This window comes from Peromyscus leucopus, chromosome 9 (assembly GCF_004664715.2).
Source record: "Peromyscus leucopus breed LL Stock chromosome 9, UCI_PerLeu_2.1, whole genome shotgun sequence".
Classification (NCBI taxonomy): domain Eukaryota; kingdom Metazoa; phylum Chordata; class Mammalia; order Rodentia; family Cricetidae; genus Peromyscus; species Peromyscus leucopus.
The window spans coordinates 45,627,347-45,646,935 of NC_051070.1; the positions used below are offsets into that span (position 1 = coordinate 45,627,347).

Consider the following 19,589-nt stretch of genomic DNA (forward strand, 5'->3'; position numbering starts at 1 on the left):
AGCAGTGGATAAGCCACAAGCTTGTCACAAGTTGGGTGGTGACCCTGAGGCCAAAGTCAACAGCAAGGCTGGAGCAGTCTCCGAGTGGATGCCTTTGGATGGCTCAAGGCCACCGTGAGAGTGCAGCTGTCACACTGACTTTCTCACACACAACCAGGGCCACAGGCTAGAGCTCCTGCCATGAGTCCTAACATGGCTACCAAAGAAGGGAGCAAACGGGAGACCGAGACATGCTCAAGGGCACGTTAACCAGTGGGATGAGCGACATACGGGAGTTGAAAGCCTAACAGGCGTGTTTCATGTCGACATTAGACAGGCCACCGAGTCACGGCTTTGAAAAATAGTCGGTGGCAAGAAAATACTTAGGATTAATGAGGAATCAAAAGTTGTAAACTTTTGTAAACTGTAAGACAATACAATACAATTTATCTATTTGTGGGGTGTGGTGGTATTGTGTTCCCCAAAATATTGTGTACCCTAATAAACTTATTTGGGGTCAGAGAACAGAACAGCCACTAGATACTTAGGATAGGCAGTGGTAGCACACGCCTTTAATTCTAGCATTCCAGAGGCAGAAATCCATGTGTTCAAGGATACAGACAAGCATGGTGACTCACGCCTTTAATCCCAGAAAGCAAGCCTTTAATCCCAGAGAGTGGTGGCAGAAAGCAGAAAGGTATATAAGGCGTGAGGACAAGAAACTAGAAGCATTTGGCTGGTTAAGCATTTGGCTGGTTAAGCTTTTAGGTTTTGAGCAGCACAGTTCAGCTGAGAGCTGAACTCAGATGAGGACACAGAGTCTTCCAGTCTGAGAAAACAGGATCAGCTGAGAAGTTGGCCAGATGAGGTTAGCTGTGGCTTGTTCTGTCTCTCTGATCATCCAGTGTTCACCCCAATACCTGGCCTCAGGCTTGATTTTATTAATAAGACCTTCTAAGATTCCTGTTACAATGGGTTCTTCCCTGTGGTCATGTTTGTGATGGAAAACATGAACTAGTGTTAAATGTGGTTATCTCTAAATTAGGAAGCATTAAGTTATTTTTCTTTGCTTTTGTATTTTTTTATGTGAAAATTTCAGGAATTTTTTAAAAAGGTACACTGTATTTATTTATTATTTTATTTATTTATTTATGCTTTTCAATATATTTATAATATATTTTATTATATGTACAAGTATTTGACTGCATGTATCTGTACCTTGGACATGCCTGGTGCCTGTGGAAGCCAGAAGAGGGTATCAGATCCCCTGAAACTGGAGTTACAGATGGCTGTGAGCTGCCATGAGGGTGCTGGGACCCGAACCCAGGTCCTATCTGTCTTTTTAAACAGCAGGTGTGGCCTCTCACGGGAACACTCATCTAGGCCTGTGTCAGTTCACACAGAACTATTGTTAATGAATGATAATGTGGAAGACTCTGACCCTAGACAGAAACTGTGAACAAACCTATATAGCTTAACAAACTGCCTCTAGTTCACGGCCTTCAACATTACATTCCGCACTGAGATCCACTCTGCCAAAGCCCTGCCTTCTCCCTCACACACCATCAAAGCAGGTGAGAAGGAGGGACTCACTCTGCTGAGTATGTGTGGCAGGCAGTGTTCACACATTTAGTTCCCCTAACCTATGTACAGAGGAGGAAGGTGACCTTCACCAGGGTCAAACAGCCTGCCCCAGTCACCTTGGTGACTATATTGGAAGTAAATTCTCTTGTGCTGGTTTGAAAGCCTGGTCTCTTCCGAGGACTTGGGGTTAATGGGCAGGTGAATTAGAGACTTCTTTCAGACAGCAGAGGGATCACTACAAGGCATTCAGCTCCACTCTCTAATGCATGGCCCAAACAACTGATGGGCTTCCCTGCTTTGTATACCGCTGGAGCGGGCAGATGTTCAGGGGAACCACACACAGGGGGCAAAATTACAGACAGGAAAACACAAGGGGAAGCGAGCGGCCTCACCAGCTGGCAAAACCCTGGTAGACGTGGAAAAGGCCCGGCCTGCTAGGCAGGGAGGTGCTAGAGCAGGAACTGGCATGGACGACCTGGGTTCCCAGATTCCCCACGCACTCTGGTTAGGAGGTGTGGCTCCTCTCTCTCATTTGGTTGGAACTCCATGCTTAATGGCCTTCTGAGCTGAATGCAAAGTCTACCTCATGAGCCCTACATAAGTATCTGCAATGTCTAAAAAGCCTGCCTCCATGACCTTAAACCCGCCCTGTTTACAACATTTATAATAATAAGTGGCATTTCTCAAGAGAGGGCCATGGGGCTCCATGTCTTGATAGTTTGTGGGCATCATCTACTTCAAGCCATCCAGTAGCTGAGTTTATGACTCCTTCCTCAGACGGAACCTCACAATTTCAGGGTGTTACCACATCCACAGTCTTTAGGGAATCCTAAAGGAAGGGAAATATCTTTCCCATTTTACAGACCAGGAAACTGAGGCACACTGTACTTTGTCTAGCTTGTTGAACTAGACAGCAATCTCCTTGGAAGGCACAGCAGAACAGGCTGTAAGTGTAATAGATATGAAGGTTGGGGTTGAGACCGTGGAATCTTGGAGTTCTGAAGAGGAGTATCGGGGTTAAGAATGAGGGTGATGAACTTCGGAATGGGAAGCCAAATGCTACATATATCCTGATCCTGAGAATGGGGACGGGGTTGTGTGGCAACTCTGTTCACCAGCTCTCCATCCTACCCATTCATCAAAGCCAGCCAACCCTCATAGATCCGGACAGCTGCTTTCATTACCCAGCCTGAAAAACAAACAAACAAACAAAAAACCCAAAACCCAAACCCACACAACAGCTACATGTTAAGGCTTTCCATGAACCTTAACTCAGTACAGTGTTTTGACAAGAGGTGTGTGTGTCAGTCTGTGTACGTATATGTGTGTGTATATATGTGTGTATTTGTGTGTGGTGTATGCAAGGTGGATGTATGTCCTCTGCACACATGTGCAGAAACCGGAGAAAGTATCTCCCTCCATCTAGCTTTACTTCTTTTTCCTGAGATACCCTGTCACTGGACCTGAAGACTGGCATTTTGGTTAGGCTTCCCAGCCAGCTGCTCCCTCCTCCCAGGTTTTCTTGTCTTCATTCTCTAATGATGGTGTCACGGGCACACGTGGCCATGCCTAGTTTTTGTTTTCATTCGGGTGTCGGCAATTCAAATGATTTGCTTGTGCCAGGAGCGCTCTTACCCACGGGGCCATCTCTCCTGGCCCACGGTGGGTTTTTTTTTGTTTTTGTTTTTTGTTTTTTGAGACAGAGTTTCTCTGTATAGCTTTGTGCCTTTCCTGGAACTCACACTGTAGACCAGGCTGACCTCGAACTCACAGAGATCCACCTGGCTCTGCCTCCTGAGTGCTGGGATTAAAGGCGTGCGCCACCACCGCCCGGCCTGATGTGTTTTTAAGCAAAGCTTGGCCACCCTTTTCACCAGTGAAGGCAATGAGGATTACGAAGGTCATATAACTTGTCAAGCCGAGAGGTCGTAAGTAGCAGAGGCCTGGGTTTTGAACTGTGTCTCACCCAGCTGTCTCATTCTTCTGATCACATTACAGCCCGTGTTCCTTCATTCCTTGGCCCAAGTGTAAGTTCCCTGAGAGTAGATAGCATGCCTGAACTTCCTCTGGAATCCCTGCCTACTCCTGCTAGAACTCAGTAGACTACCACCAACACAATGAGCCCGTCATCAAGCACCCCACGTTTAAAAGCTGCTGGGTAGGAATAGTAAGTAATTACAATAAGGGAGATTTGGGCACTATGATTATTAGGCTTTGTGCTGCATATAATTAAAACAAGAGTGAACATGAAATATATAATTTCTTCTAGCTCTAGCTTAATCAAGCATTCATTACCATGTCTGATTTGGTGTTCTGAGAAAAGGACTGCTTAGTGGGCATTTCCTGTGAGGAAGCTAATCAAACACAAAACAGATAGCAGAAAGAGTTTTTGAAAGGACAAGTACAAAGCCACCAAGCACACAGAGGGATAGTTCTCAGCAAGGTGTGTTACTCCACCCGAGAGCATGGGATTCCTAAGATACAACTTTGTAGAGTTTGATAATTTAAGAAGAGTAAGAGAAGAGACATGGCGCTCGCTAACCAGGATCTGGTGCCATCTTTCCTTCTGTAAGGAAAGCAGATGCACTGTGCTACTACTGGTTGGAACATAAACCAAAGGTAGGTGCACTTCTAAAGAGCATGCTGGGCATAAAGAGGTAGTCGGAGACCTCTTCAGCATGTCAATCATTTGTCATCCTCACTGACAAGCAAATGTCATAGGAACAGAATCTATACACAACTTAGCATGCTGGGTCCTGCCCATTTGCTCTCCCAACACATGTTGTTTTGGAAAAGTAAAGATCTCCAGCAAACTCACTGTAATTAGAATTTTTGATGGATGTTTAAGCTGAAACTTTTGGTAAACAAAGGTAGTAATAATGGTGAGTGTCTATCACATCTTATTATCAAAGCTTATATTAAAAATCTGTTGAATGATCTCAAGCTCCTGAGAGGCAGGGCTTCTGATTTCCTTTATGTTATAAATAAAGTGCCATGCCCCAGGGATTCAACCGACGTCCAGCAAGAAGTGCAGACACCAGGCTGTGGTACCTACATTTGCATCCTCGTGGCTGTGGCCATTGGTCTCCACCAAGTCCTTGGTGCCTTTTAACTGCAACATTAAAAGAAAAACAACAGAAAAGAATAAGCAAGCATATCTACTAAGCATACATCATCCTGTTAACTTTGATTCATCTGAGGTTGCATTTTATAAAACTTCCGAGGACAAACAGATGGAACAGATAATTACAATGAATCTTATTGAAATCAGTTCGCAACCAATATTTTATAAAGCTTGACGGCTGGCAAAAAAAAAAATAAATAAAATAAAAAGGGATCCTGGTCATTATTTCTTCAGCAAGATTAGAAAGCAGTTCTATAGAAATAAGATATTTAAAATCGGTTCTTCGGAATACTAAATGGTTTCATTTCCTGGTGGGATTGCCATTAATTTAAACCCTGCAGTATTTGCAGGATGTCATCAGCTAATGGATGTTATGCTAATGATCACTGGGGAATGACAGGCTTCCAGCCCCAGAACACGCTGCAGTACTGCTGTACACGTCTTGAGGGCAGGGCTAAATAAATGATCGACAGAGCCTAACAGGGGAAGACATTTGCGTCTTTGAAGTGACGAACCACGAGGAACACATCTCTCTGGTCACAGAAGCTTCAGCAATAAAATTTGTTTGCAAATGAGATTTTTAACAGCGCCCCCCACCCTGCTCAAGAGTAACAAGCTATTGGAGATTTTAGGAGACCTGTAGCGTTGGCATTCACCCTATCCTGACTCAGAGCAGACCTGCGGTAACAGAAGGCAAAGGACAGGGAGAGCTGGCCTGGCCCCTGGGCCACCTTTCTTCACAGCTGGTGATGCTCAGGCAGCAGGGCCCGTGCCTGCTTTTCTGCCCAACAGAAAACACTCATGGTGCGAAAGAATTTGTTAAAATGTGGAAGAAAATAAAATCATATGTACCCCCATGCTTGCTTCAGAACATTGGTTCTTTATGGCCATTTGCGTATATTAAAATGAAAGAATCGCTGGGTTTTTCGGGGATGTCTTCAACTTTTGGAGGAAGGCCACGTCACCAGAGAGGTTTCGCTAAAGGCATGGTGACAGGGGATTTGACATGAGGCAGCTGATTGCGATCTAAGGCTCACGGTCACATTCGTGTTAACCCAATTAACCGCGACAGACACTTGTCAGCTCTTTCTTAGGGCCACATCATCAATGGTTGTATGCTTAACAATACAAGGGCATGGAGCAACGTAGGATATATGAGGATAGGAAAAGGCACACAGTGATGGGAACATCTTCTATCAAGCATACAAGGAGAATGAATGATAGCCTTCCTTGGCTTAAAATTTCTTATTATGGAATTCCTCTTCTTCCTCTTCAGTCCCCTCTCTGCTCATCTCCCTGTGTTTGGTCTCGGTCTCCCTCTCCCTCTCCATCCCCCCCCCCCTCCCGTGTGATTAGCTCAGGGGGTTTTAGTCTTCCTCAGCTTAGAAGGAAAGGACTATTTGCACTAGGGCAGTGTGACTCACATGTTTACCAGTACACATAACAGAGGCCGTCCTCCCCTCCTCCCAGTTACATGCATTCCAGTCTCCTGTTACACATTATGCCCCGTAGCTGTCCTCTCTTTGTGACAACCCACTTGCTCTCTTCCCACTTCCTGTCTACCCTGGGAATTCCTGCAGGCCCTCTCCTTGCAGTGGAGGCTCCTGGCCTTACTGCTTTGCCCTGAGAACCACTCCCTACCGCCTGGTGCTCCTTTCCCTGAGCTAGAGTGTGGACATCTTAGGAGATAGGGGTTAGGGAGTATCTGTAAGTATACTGGGAGATAGGGGTTAGGGAATATCGCTAAGTATCTTGGGAGATAGGCGTTAGAGAACATCTCTAAGTGTACGATGGATGCTCTCTTCACTGCCAAGGGGAAGAAAGTGTGGAACTGGTGGGGCTGGGAAGCTGCAAGTCACAGGACAGAGCTGACCAGCACAGAGGGTGACCCTGTCCTCCCTGCCTGAGCAAAGCCCCTGAGGATCTGTCCTCGAGATCGGGACTTGTCAGGATTCCCAGCCAGCGGCAGTTGCTTTTAATAGCAAAATCCCAGAAAGGACATATGTTTCCCTGTGTGTGTAGGTGTTTGCGAAGGCCATTATCTATGATGGCGTCAAAAAAGAACTTCTCACTTGTACTTACTCTATACAAATCCAAAGCAAGCTTCAGGAGGCAGTGCTTAGGCATGTGGGAGGGACTGGACTGGGGGAAGGAAGGGTGATGCTGCCCAGAAACAGAAGAAACATGTCTACTGCATCCTGCTGCCCTCTGCTTGGCTGCTGGGGACAGCAGGGGAGGGGTCTGCAGACTAACTGCTCAGTAATAAGACAGCTCTGGCTGCTGAGTCTCTCTGGCCTCCTGGGCTCAGGCTCTGGGTGCCTTTGCATGAAAAGAAGCCATTCATTCCACAGTAGCGTTGCAGATGGAAAAGACTCCGCCCTTTTTTCTCAGTCATACTTTATAGGTCTTTAGCAGTTTGTTCTGATTTCTTTTCACAGTCTCTCCCTTTTTTTAAGCAATGGAGAGTGGAGTGTGATGCTCACCCATGCCTGTGCATGTGCTTTGCTTTTTTAAAACACACCCCAACAAGCCTCTCTTGATACATTCTGCACAACTCATCTCTTTTGATAAGTGGGGTTAGACCTTCTATCAGAGTGCAGGATTTGAGTCATCTGGAAAAATGAGAAATACATACATGACAACTATTCCAGCATATGCTATCTAAAACACAAAAACAAGTCCCACCCCACCCCCGCAACCAAAGGGGGTGGGGGAACACCATGGAGACCAGCACAGTCACAAAGTTCTTTCTGTGAGGTCCAGATCAAATATGGACTTGGCTTTAATAAATGTCATGGTGAGGGTGACAATGCCATTTCTCATCCTAGGAAGGAGGCCACTGTGGACTTGATTGGCCAGAGTTTTCAGCTCCACCTAACATATCCTATCTAACCCTTGCAGGTTCAGCCTCTGCGTCTTATTGAACCTGTATTGGTAACAGTTATTTTTATAAAGCCTTTTCCTTCAAATCCATGAATGTTTATGAACTATCTAAAATCACCTTCCCTTCACAAAACGCTTCTACTTTCAGTGAAAACTAACTAAATATATTTTTTAAATTCCAAGTCAATTGTGAAGTGACTGAGTCACAGCTGGCTAAACCTCCCCCCCCCTTTTCTTTTCTTTCCTTTATTGTTTTTGTTTTTTTTTTTTTGAGACAGGGTTTCTCTGTCCTGGAACTCATACTGTACACCAAGCTGGCCTTAAACTCAGAGATCCGCCTGCCTCCTAGTTCTGGGATTAAAGGCATGTGCCACTACCACTAGGCCAAAACTTCTCTTTTGAAGGTATTTATATTGCATAAATAAAGTTATTACAAGTATATTTGAGTAGAAATTTCAAAACAAATCTATATTTTGGTTAAAGAGGGCTGGGCTTGCTGTCTTTGTTTCTTGACATGCTAATAAGGATTAGCATTCATTAGATGTTGCCTGAAAACCAAGGCCAGAAACTGGAAAGTACTTCCAAGGCAAGCAGACTTCTTTAGCAGAGACAATGGGGCTTGGATTTCACCCTGCTGACCCATCTCAACCTACCATAAGTCAACACCTCCCCATGCACTGATCAACGTCAGGCTCCACTTCCGTATCTGAGCCAGAACGAGGCGATCAGCTTCCCGGACTGCACATGAAAATTCTGTGGCTCACTAGGATCAGATAAGTGGCCCGACACACAGGAAAGATACATTTGTCATGTCTCTCTGCATCAGCCTCTTTTATTCACGTGTCTGTAGGAGCATCATGGATTATGCTAAACTCATTTTCCTCGCTCTTAGACTGAAGAGAAACACGTGGCTTACTCTGACACATGGCTTCACTGTCAGTAGTTTCAAATGTTATCAAAAATCATTTGTCTTCTGGAAGAAACAATCACATAACTTGGATGGGCTTGGGTTGTCAGAGTAGATACGGGGTGTGTGTGTGAGGACGGAGTGATCGAGAATGCCTTTGTAGATCCCACGTGGCGGAATTGCTAGGAGCTGTGACCGAGTGCAGCATCAGTCTCCTGCAGGGTTCCTTGAGCCCTGCTTTGCTTGTGTGTGTGACAGCGTGTGTCTGCAGGAGCGGGACTGATCTGGAGACCAGAGCAGGGTTTTGCTCACTTACTTGCTCCTGGAGGACTTTCAGCAATGCCTGTGTGTGAGACTGCTCCTCCTTCGCCTGCTCCAGTTCCGATTTCTTGTTGTTCAGCTCCTCCTGGATGGCCAGCAGTTGCTGTGAAATCAACCGATAGTTAGTGTGAGGAGGAGGGGGACCAAAGGCCAGGTGACTATAAGATGGTCAATCTATCCTCCAAACAACAGGAGTTTGCTTCTTTGTTTTTAAGCACAAAAGCTTCGTCCAGACACCAGGTAACTTTTCGTGGTAGGTTCCCCCACATAGGTAAGGAGCAATGCAGTTTTGGACACACATGTAGGCTGCCTATGATACTGATATTTAATATTTGTGAAGACACCATTATATTCCTCTGACCAATGAGTATCTGTAAAAGTTATAGAATCGTGTTTATAAAACAAACTGGCATATGGAATATAAGGGGCTGGAGAGAGGTGCTCAGAAGTTAAGACCTAGGTTTGGTTTCCAGAACCCACAGGCAAGTAGGTAACAGAAACTTCAGTTCCAGACTCTTTTCTGGCTTCCATGAATATCCACACACAACACATACATATAAAATAAACCTCCTTTTTAAAAAGAAGCTAAGAATGAAAACACAGACTAACCTCTCCGTTTTGCCTGATTTCCACATCGAAGCAAAGCTAGCTTTATGGCAACACCATCCAGCTATTTCCCCAGGTGGCAGGGACCACAAAAGACCTTTCTGCTTCCTCTGTTATGACGGAGATGTTTTATTGGGTCAGCAGGACTGAAGCCCAATTGCAATCCATATATCAGCTGAGAAAACTGCTGATATAAGCTGTCAAAACACTAAGCTACAGCCTCCACCACTGCGTTCAAGCAGGGCCACTGAAGGAATTTTGTAAGCCTTGAGCTTTCCTTGTCCCTATCAATTGTAACTCATCTCCAGGCTTACCTTGTCTGTCCGAAGCCCAGGACCGCCCTGCACTGACTCTCTGAGGTTAATGTGCATACAGGCTAGAGAATGCATTCAAGTGCTGCAAATCAGGCCCTGGAAACAGCGATGTGTACTCAAAGCCTCTTGACAACAAAGGACCAGTTTGAAAACACAGAAGAGCATATTTTCCTGCTGTGGTACATTACTAATGCCTCTCTATGGATGTGAAGGAGTAGCGTGTTCCTGCTGGGAAGGGGCTGACTCCAGGCATTAGGCCACGGAATGGTTGGCCAGTTGCTAACCACAGAGTCCAAGGGAACTCTCATAATGGATTTCTCATGCTTATGGACACCACTCAGAAAGACTTCACTGGATCTTCAATACCAACTGCTTTAGTGGAGCTGGGCATGGGAAGTACTCACAAAACCTACACCAAAACAAACCGAAACAAAACCAACCCCCCCTCTCCCCATTCCTTCTCTTGGTCTTGTTAGTACAACTGCCTATTTTGGAACTGTGTATAGATTTAAAAATCTCCCTTGGTTTCTCTCTGTAAACAGTCATTTCTCTCACAGCTTAGTTCCCCTATTCTGCCCTTGTGGCTCCCTTTGACAACTCATAAGCCTGAACTGTGCATCAGCAGAAATGTGGGAGCTTCTGAGGTCCTGCGGCACAGACAGAAGCACCTAGAAGCCAGTAGAAACAGTGGGCTGTGCCCCTGTTCTTTCTCATCTGTCATTGACCAGAGGACAGTCTGAGGTTGCCTGGTGTTCTGACTCAAGTGATGGTGATGAGTTTACTTATTAAAAAAAATTACAAATCTAGCCACGAGAGACTTCCCACATGTGAACAGAAGCCTCCAGGGACCATATAAACCTAGGTACAGTGGTTTGTGTTTAGATTTCCAGCACTCCTATAGTGACAGGGGAGGTGGAGAGGAGGCAAGCCCCATGAAACCTGAGAACCACGCAGCCTCGTGTGTGGGTGCACACACTGGTAAAACCAGAGACTTCCATCTCAAGGTGCAAGGCAAAGACTGACACCAAAGGCTGTCTGTCCTCTGACCTCCACATGTGCTGTGTGGCATACACACACCCACGCTCATACATGAACAAGCAATGAATGAACATCATTTAATTTGGCCATATCCATAGGGGGGAACTGGATACCGTCTCCACAGGAGCTAGTCTGTGACCTGTTAGTCTTGCTTGTTAACTTTCTGTTGTATCTGTAATGGGCACACACTGTTTTAGTAATTCAGGAAAAAAAATCAAATGGACTTAAGATTGGAGAAAAGCCTTGGAAGCAACTCTTAGCTGTTACTATCAACATCGAACACATGAGAAACCTGGTAGACCCTTCCATCTCATCTGCATGTTCACACACACACACACACACACACACACACAGACCTAGTAGAACCTTCCATTTCATCTGCATGTCACACACACACACACACACACACACACACACACACACACACACACACAGACATACACACACTTAGTAGAACCTTCCATCTCATCTGTGTACACACACACACACACACACACACAAGACATACACACACAGAAACACACACACACACACACACACACACACACACACACACACACACCTTTCCCCTAACCTTACTTCTCATGAAAACTTCCATATAATCTCATTCTTCCATGGAATTGTACTTTTAAACAAAATTCTTGCTTTCAGCCACATTCCCTTTTCTTCCCATGTGTAAACCATCACTTTAATGTTCATAATGTCTGGACTTTTATTTGAACTTAGTTTTTTCTGAAACATGTAAATTGATGTTGTTTTGCATGTATTTTTCTAGAATACTGCCATATTTCTTATGGTTTACTATATTTTTCAATGTGACTTTTAGGATCCACCCATGTTAACATTTTGTACTGTATCAATGGGTTACATGGACCCAACTTATCTAATCTGCACTTCCAGTGACGAGTCAGCCCCCTCCAGTTCTCCCAGTCTGTACAAGACCACAGTGGAACACGCCAGCACAGACACTGATCTAGCCACACAACTTCTAGGTCAAGGGCATGCCTAAAAGGTTATATGTGGAAGCTGACCCACAGGGTTACTGTGGGGAAACACTTACCTCCCCACACATGGGAGAAAAACTTCAGTCACTGTCCATAACAGGATCTAAAGATTCCTCAATGTAGTGAGTGAGTGAAATCCTAAGTGGATGTGCACCGTTTGACATGGGTACAGCCCAATGCCTCAGAACCATGGGAATGGTAAAGCCTTCCCCAGTTGAGGCTCAGCAGGATCCATGGGGTGTGTGGACTGTGTGGATGCTGATTGTGTGTGCAGAGAATGCCCACTCGAGCTTTCTCCCCTGGATGTTTACAGCCTGAAGACTCCCGTACAGAGCCCCTCCTGTGGAGATTAGATAGGGCAGCCTCCATGTTCAGCTGTATATAATAATCCTGTCTCCTTGTTCAGCTACATGTGGTAACCCAGTCCGCTCTTCAACTGTACATAATAAAGACACCGAGCCTTCTGGGGGTGCTGCAGCTTCTCTGTCCGAGAGCCTAAGCCACGTGATCCCAGCTTTTCTGTGTGTCCCCGTGTTTATCTTTGCTTTATTCACTCCCTGTTCTAGTCAGGTCAATCCCTGAAGCCACTCAGGACATAGCCCTGCATTTTTAAAAATGCCCATTATCTATTCCCCCGTGACTATGGGCAGCTCATCAGCTGTTTGCAAGTTCTGAGTTTTGTTTACATTTCTTAAAAGGACAGTCAAGGACAAGTGGGTCTTCATTCCTCCTATACACCAATAATACCCAAGTAGCATTAAAAATACAGCTTTCTAGGACCCACAGAAGCCCAATTAACTCCAAATGACTAGAGGTGGGAACCAGGCATCGATTACTTTCCTAAGCCTCCATAGATAACGCTAATGAGTAACCGGGATAGGAATCACTGGTACCTTCCATGCTCACTTAATCCTCGCTGGCCGCAATGCGGTTCCAGTCCCCAGCACTCCACGTTAATTGTGATGCTGCCAGCTCTTGTACCAGCTTCTTTTCTTCACATGCTCTCTGCAGTGACCCTGTTTGTGCCCATAGCTTTAGCTGACATACTATGTATACTGGCATTTTGCAAAGCTTGTCTGTTAGGTTCTTACTTTCTCTCAGTATGCACAAGCCCCTTAGCTGGGTATACGGTTTCAAACTGTGCCTGTTAACACATATTCTGCCTACCTGTCAACCACCCCTCTCCTCCCCCACGGGTACCCTCCTTCCAACCCGCCTGTTCTGTTACTTACCCTATCCTTGCTCTCACTGACGCCACCCGCTCTCCCCTGCATGCTGCCTGTTCCTCTGACATCCATTCTGCATTCCACAAGAATTAGAAGGGCTCCCTGGCATAAGGATGCTGTAAATTCCTTGGCCCCCGAATCTCTGTCCAGGGCAACCAACACAATTAAATACAATAGCCTTGTGTCTTGGTTAGAGTTTCTCTTGCTATGATGAAAACACCATGACCAAAAAGCAACTTGGAGAGGAAGGGGTTAATTTGGTTTACACTTCCATATCACTGTTCATCACTGAAGGTGGCCAGGACAGAAACTCAAGCAGGGCAGGAACCTGGAGGCAGCAGCAGATGCAGAGGCCATGGAGGGGGGCTGCTTACTGGCTTGCTCTCTATGGCTCGCTCAGCCTGTTTTCTTATAGAACCCTGGACCACCAGCCCAGGGATGGCCCCACCCATCAATCACTAATTAAGAAAATGCCTTATAGCTGGATCTTACGAAAGCATTTTGCTCAACTGAGTGTCCCTCACTTCACACAGCTGCAGCTTGTGTCCAGCTGACGTAAGACTCCAGCATACCTTGGGTTCTTTGTGGAGACGTCTTTCAATCTCCCAAACACCATGAGCTGATCTACCGTCTCTGTTTCCAAAGCACTTGCTGCTGTGTCACAGTTCACACCCCTGTCCTCAACTAGATGGCTGGCATCAACGCTAAAGGCGACAATTTAGCTCATTCAGTAGTTCGTAAATGAGCAAATGAATGGAAGGATGAATGAATGCTTGCTCTGATTTTCCTACTTCTATGCAATTAAACTATGACTCTGCAAAGAGAAGCAACAAAAGCTATCCAAGGCTCCCTCACTGGATAATGTATTGTTCTAGGCATACAGATCTAAAAACAACCTCAGAGGAGAATTATGGCTCCATCTGACACATTTGATTCATTACTCTGGCAGTTCTAGCTATCCTTAATCCGAAGGATATTTCCTAAAAGGTTAAATAATTCTAATCAATGGATTTATAATTATGTTATTTATTCCCCATGTCCCACTCTCTCCCCCAAAGAAACTTCCATTGCAGGAAAGAAGAAAGCCAATACCCTTAGAGTGTTTTGTGCATTCTGTAAAATGAATGCTTTCTTTGGTTTACAAAGTAGAAACCCGAGAATCTAATATTTATGTATTCAAAAACAGTGGTGATTCAAACTGCTATTCTTCATTTGACTAGGCGCCCTATAAAAAGTGAGATAGTTTACAACTAGACAATTTAAGTCGGCTTTTCTGGTCCTTTTCATTGAAATTTATGAGACTGTATAATATTCTTTCTAGTTTGAATTTTTAAGTACCAACGTGCCTCAATTACAGACGTTCACAGGCAGCTAGAACTTAATCAGAAGTGTCTCCCGGTTAGACTGGCTGACTGCAGCATAATTTTAATTTAACATTTGAGAGTATGGCATTAAACAGATGCACTATTACATTCTTGGGTGGTTACAACTGAGTGTGTTCCAATTAGACAATTATCCATATGCCAATCAAGTGGAAACACTCTAGCGGACAAGAAGCAGGTAAATAAATGCTGCACCTGACGTGGCTTGATATTTCTAGGCCATGTATTTAATAAGATCATTTGTAATGCTCTTTGGGGATGGAGGCTTTGGTGTGTGATGGGTCTTCCTTTCTAACAAATTCAAAGAGCATTACAAATGTTATTTGGAGCCCTGGAATAAGTGAGGTCACATTGCCATTTCTTTACAGAGGGGAGAATCAGTGGCACAGGGCTGTCATATACCTGAGGTCGCACTGTCTGGGAGAGACCTACCACCTGCACGGTTTTCTCACCTCAAATTGCAGTTTCTACCTGGGCGACCATGGTGCACCATCAATTTTAAATGGAAATAAGAACAGGCCAAATTTAGAATCCTCCTAGCAATGTCCTGAACTTAGGCATTCATTATTCCCTCTTAGGAGCGAGCCTGAGGACGATGTTATTGTGAACACTTCTATGAGCAGTATGGTGGGCTGAGCCTTCCTTTAAAAACTGCTAACCTCACTTCACCAACTTTCTCAGTGTATCCTTTTTCCTCAAACTGGAAGCTTCTGAGTCCTCACCCGAAAGGATCTCAGCTGAACTGCTGCTCAAAAGCCTAAAAGCTTAAAGGACTCTAGTTCCTGGTCCTCATGCCTTATATACCTTTCTGCTTCCTGCCATCACTTCTTGGGATTAAAGGTGTGTGTCACCATGCCTGGCTGTTTCCAGTGTGGCCTTGAACTCACAGAGATCTGGATAGATCTCCGCCTCCAGAATGCTAGCATTAAAGACATGTGCTACCATGTTTAAACAAACAAACAAACAAAAAACCCAAAAAACCAAAACCAAAACAAACAAAAAACTGCAAGCCTTCCTTGTATTTTGATTTCTAAATCTTGTAATTTTGCTACCAAAATAATGTTAGCAGATGATGTAAGGCTGGATTCCAGGGAAGTGAGGGGTGACGGGTATGTGGCTTGTATGAAGGAGACCAACAGCACTGCGCTGGAAATGGTCACTTACGGTGCTGAGAACTCAGGACTCGTTGGCAGCCTACAGAGCTCCTGGGGGAGAGAGGTGGTGGACGTCACAAAATGGAGAGGACCTTGAAATACAATGCTGATTTTGTGCCTTCCAAGATGGCAGGAGTGAACACCCTTTCTAAATTTAGGTTTATTTAAATTGGCGACCTCATGATACCGGCTGGAGCTCCCATGATGGTGACTGACCCACTGACTCCTTCTCTCTGTCTCCCTCCATCTTGTCTTGGCTCCAGGCTATCACCAAGGCTTAGCTCTACATTCAGTCCTAAAACATTCTGTTAATATCTATTCCTTCAACCAACCCTGGGCTAGATAACATGGAGGATACAGAAAACAACAGCAACAAAAACCTTAGGGACTGTCTTCAAAATGCTGGGTCACAAGGATGTTAATATAAACACAGTAACTAACTTGGGGCAACAATACACTCTCATACTGACTATGGCCAGTGTACTTTACAGAAGAACCCTTAAGCTTTTGGGTGATCAGATTCCAGGTCAGTAGAACAGGCTCGGGGGCTCTCCTCTGAATTATTTGTTCCACTGGAAGTGAGCCACTCAATCTTTGAATCCATGGATTGTCATGAATTGAAATTCGACATGTTCAGTCATTTTGATTCTGCTTTAACAAAATTATTCTACCTTTGCAAATGTGCTATAAATCAGAGGCTCCAGTCAGTGGGGCACGCTTTGAAGGCCAGTAGAATACCACCTAAGGAAGCAAGGCCAGGAATTTCCTGAAGGAATTTCCACCCAAGGCCATGATGCGTGTGACTGGATGGTCCAATGGAGCAGCACTTTGAATGGCTGGGCTCCATGGCAATGCCGGTGAGCATCCAGCCTCGCTGTGTCTAAACGCCTTGTCTCCAACCCGATTTCCTCAACTACTTCAGCCTGCAACACAGCTGTGCATGGCGTCAGTTCTGTCAGCTCGTTGACCTGCTTTAGCTCTGCGATGCGAGCGAGCGCACTCCTGCTTTGGTTCTCAGCAACACTGACCCTGCTGAGGAACGTCAACCTCAGGCCCTGCTGAGGAAGCCAGGTCATCTGAGCCTGTTCTACTCTGTGCCTGAAAATCCTGAGCCAGTCTCCAACTGGGAGGGAAAGCTGGGACGGAGCAATCAAGCGCGTATGCTCACAACCTGAGAGCAAGGCTATAACCTGAACGCAAGCATGTGCAGTGGTGTTTCTGACAAAGGAGGGAAACGTGGCTCAAGGGACAGATCGGCATTTACCACCCAGTACCTGCAGAACAGGGAGAGACGGAACTAGCTGGGATGTTCTTATTGCGAGAGGTGATAATACAACCCAAGATCTATTCTGGTTGGAAATGTCATCTGCTCCCACCTGGCGAGGAAAATGCACTTCAATTTATATCAGGTTGAGGGGAACCAAGCTGGTGGCCCTTGTTTCAATCCTGGCACCTCCCTTTCTCTGCCTCTGGCAGGGTGACCCCTGGGGGAGGGACATCTCCTGGAGAGTACTCCTCATTCAGATGACTGATAACGGGAATGCTGGATCTTAGAAATGAAATTGTGTTCAGAGCTAATATCCTATTACACCAGGCTATACATATTTAATTCCTTGGGTCTTTCCTCATAAATCAATTCCTCGAGGCCCTTAATCTCGTCAATATCTTTCCTGATATTGAATTTTAAATGCCATTCTCATTGCTAGACAGAAAGGCAATCTTTTGTTGATGGGATCAGGCTTCCTTTAAAGCCCAGGGTTGCCTGAAGCATGGTCCCAACCTCTGACCCTCCTGTTAAGTTGGAGTGCCAGAGCTGCATGGCCCTGGGTGCATGTTGCTGGGGATCAGCCCCTGAGGGATCAAGAGCCTGAACTTGCAAGTCTACTGGTACCCTAGCTGCTTTGGACAGCTAGGAGATTAGCGAGAAAGCAGAAACAGGTTTGGGTTCTCCTAGGGGTGGTTCTAAAACACAAAACAACTTGTTTTCCCCCAAAACAGTCTGCTGGCAGGGATTCTGTTCCCCAAGTCTAATAAAGGGCACGAACTGAAAGATGTTTGTGAACATCTGAGGGAAAGATTTTCCAAGATGTTTGGGCTAGGAGAAGAGGAGGGAAGAGCCCCCAGAAAATGGCACCCCTGAGCTGAAGCAGTCTAAATTCTCTGGGGTTGGCCTGTAATAAAAGAAGATTTCCCCTGCTACACAGAGCTGTGTCTGTGTGTTTATGTGTGGGGTAGGTCCAAGAATCCTTTAATAAAGCAAAATTTCCTAAGGGTGGCATAATTTCTGTTAAGACTGCTGGAGCCACAGACAGAATGGGAAAACAGAGGAAAGACCTGAGGGTTAGGCTTGCAGGGAGGCGTAGGGTCCCTAACTTCAAGCTGTTAGACGGAGGTGCAACAGTTAGGTATAGTGATATGGAATTTTAAAACAATAACTAAACTAATCAAAGGTCCATTCATGATCATAGTATACAAGCAAACCTGTGCAAAATCAGCAATAGACTATTCCTCCACAAAATCTATTGATCTAAATGCTAAAGGATTGTTCCCAGAACGGCTGAAATTTAAAGAGATGTGTTCAGTCTTCAGACTAGTATATTGCACTGTTCCACAAAGATGTTTACATTGTACCATGTGCCCATCTATCACCCTCTCTCCGGCTTACCTTCACACACAGGCTCACACCTGCACACAAAGAAGGGCTCTTCTACATGTTATTGTTATTATTTTTTAAAGATTCATTTACCACTTTCTATGTGTGAGCCTGCTTGCGTTTCTGCATATAACATGTGTGCTGGAGCCCGCAGAAGCTAGAAGAGGGCATGAGATCCCTTGGAACTGGAGTTACAGGTGGCTATGAGCCACCGCGGGGTGTGTGTGTGTGTGTGTGTGTGTGTGTGTGTGTGTGTGTGTGTGTGTGTGCTGGGAACTGAACCCAGGTCCTTTGCAACATCAGGAAGTACTCTTTGCGGCGCCATTTCTCCAGCCCCGATACACATTTGTTTGGACTCAGAATCATTTGTGCTTGCTTGGCACTGCATACATCTTGCATTTCAACGATAGATTCAAGATAAACACTGACAGCAGAGTTACTACAAAGCCTGAGCCACAGCTAACCACCCATCAGGGCAACTTCGAGAGTCTCTGCTTAAAATTTAAAAGTGAGGCAGAGAACCATGAGGTCCTGCCTGTTTTGTTTTGTTTTTTAAGGAGAAATGCACATTTTAGTTCCTATGTGAAACATTCGTATCAAATGTTACTATTTTGAAAATTGCAGTGTGTTCTTTTCAGACTGTTTGCTTTAAAACTAGGAGACAAGTCTGTGTCACATCCACGACATACTTAGTAGCTGCTGCATGTGCTTTTGCCTTTGTTTGGTTTTATTGCGATCTGCTTTTATTTAGGAGATAATGATTTACAAACTTTTATTTACTGCCACAGAAGATCAAAGTTCAAACTGGTAGGTTCAAAAATTATAGAGTTAGTTGCTGTGTTTTCCTGTTCATTGCACTGTGTCATATTTTTATAGATATAAATACAGATGAAGTTCACCACAAGACAATCTCAAGTCTGCATGTATTTCTTGACCATTATTATTACCAATTTTTATGATTATCACAGAAAACAATGACATCTGGAGAGGCAAAGGCTTGCAAAGGGTCTATTCCTGGTGTGCACAGCCACTACCTACCAGGGGTGTCCATCATCTAAGAAAGGTAAACCATGACCATGGATTATTGGCTGGAACCTGGTAGGAAACATTTTATCTGATGTGGTTTTAAAGACAATTTCATTTACTTGACTATGCCCTGGGAGGAAATTCTGGTATAGACAATAATTTTTGGCATTCATATAACCTCCTGGGGTTATTAGTCATGATATCCTCTGTTCCTATGAGGAAATATAGCTCAGGGTTGGCAAACAGGCACTTAAGCCATGCACCAGCATCTCAGAGGAGTGTGCTGTAGAAGCCTGAGCTGGCCACTCTGTACCTCTGCTCTCCCTCTTTTGCTCACATTCTACTGTCAGAACTGCTTCCTGAGGATGGAGGCAGCAGAGCAAAGCCA

At 45.0% G+C, this 19,589-nt stretch overlaps 1 protein-coding gene across 1 annotated transcript in view; it reads right to left on the reverse strand.

The window, feature by feature from the left end:
- The window catches only part of Enox1 (ecto-NOX disulfide-thiol exchanger 1), a 552,113-nt gene that overhangs the window by 48,362 nt on the left and 484,162 nt on the right, over positions 1-19,589 (reverse strand). Inside the window, 2 exon segments of the mRNA XM_037208374.1 lie at positions 4,619-4,675; positions 8,794-8,901. Of these exon segments, the coding sequence (XP_037064269.1) occupies positions 4,619-4,675; positions 8,794-8,901 (165 nt within the window).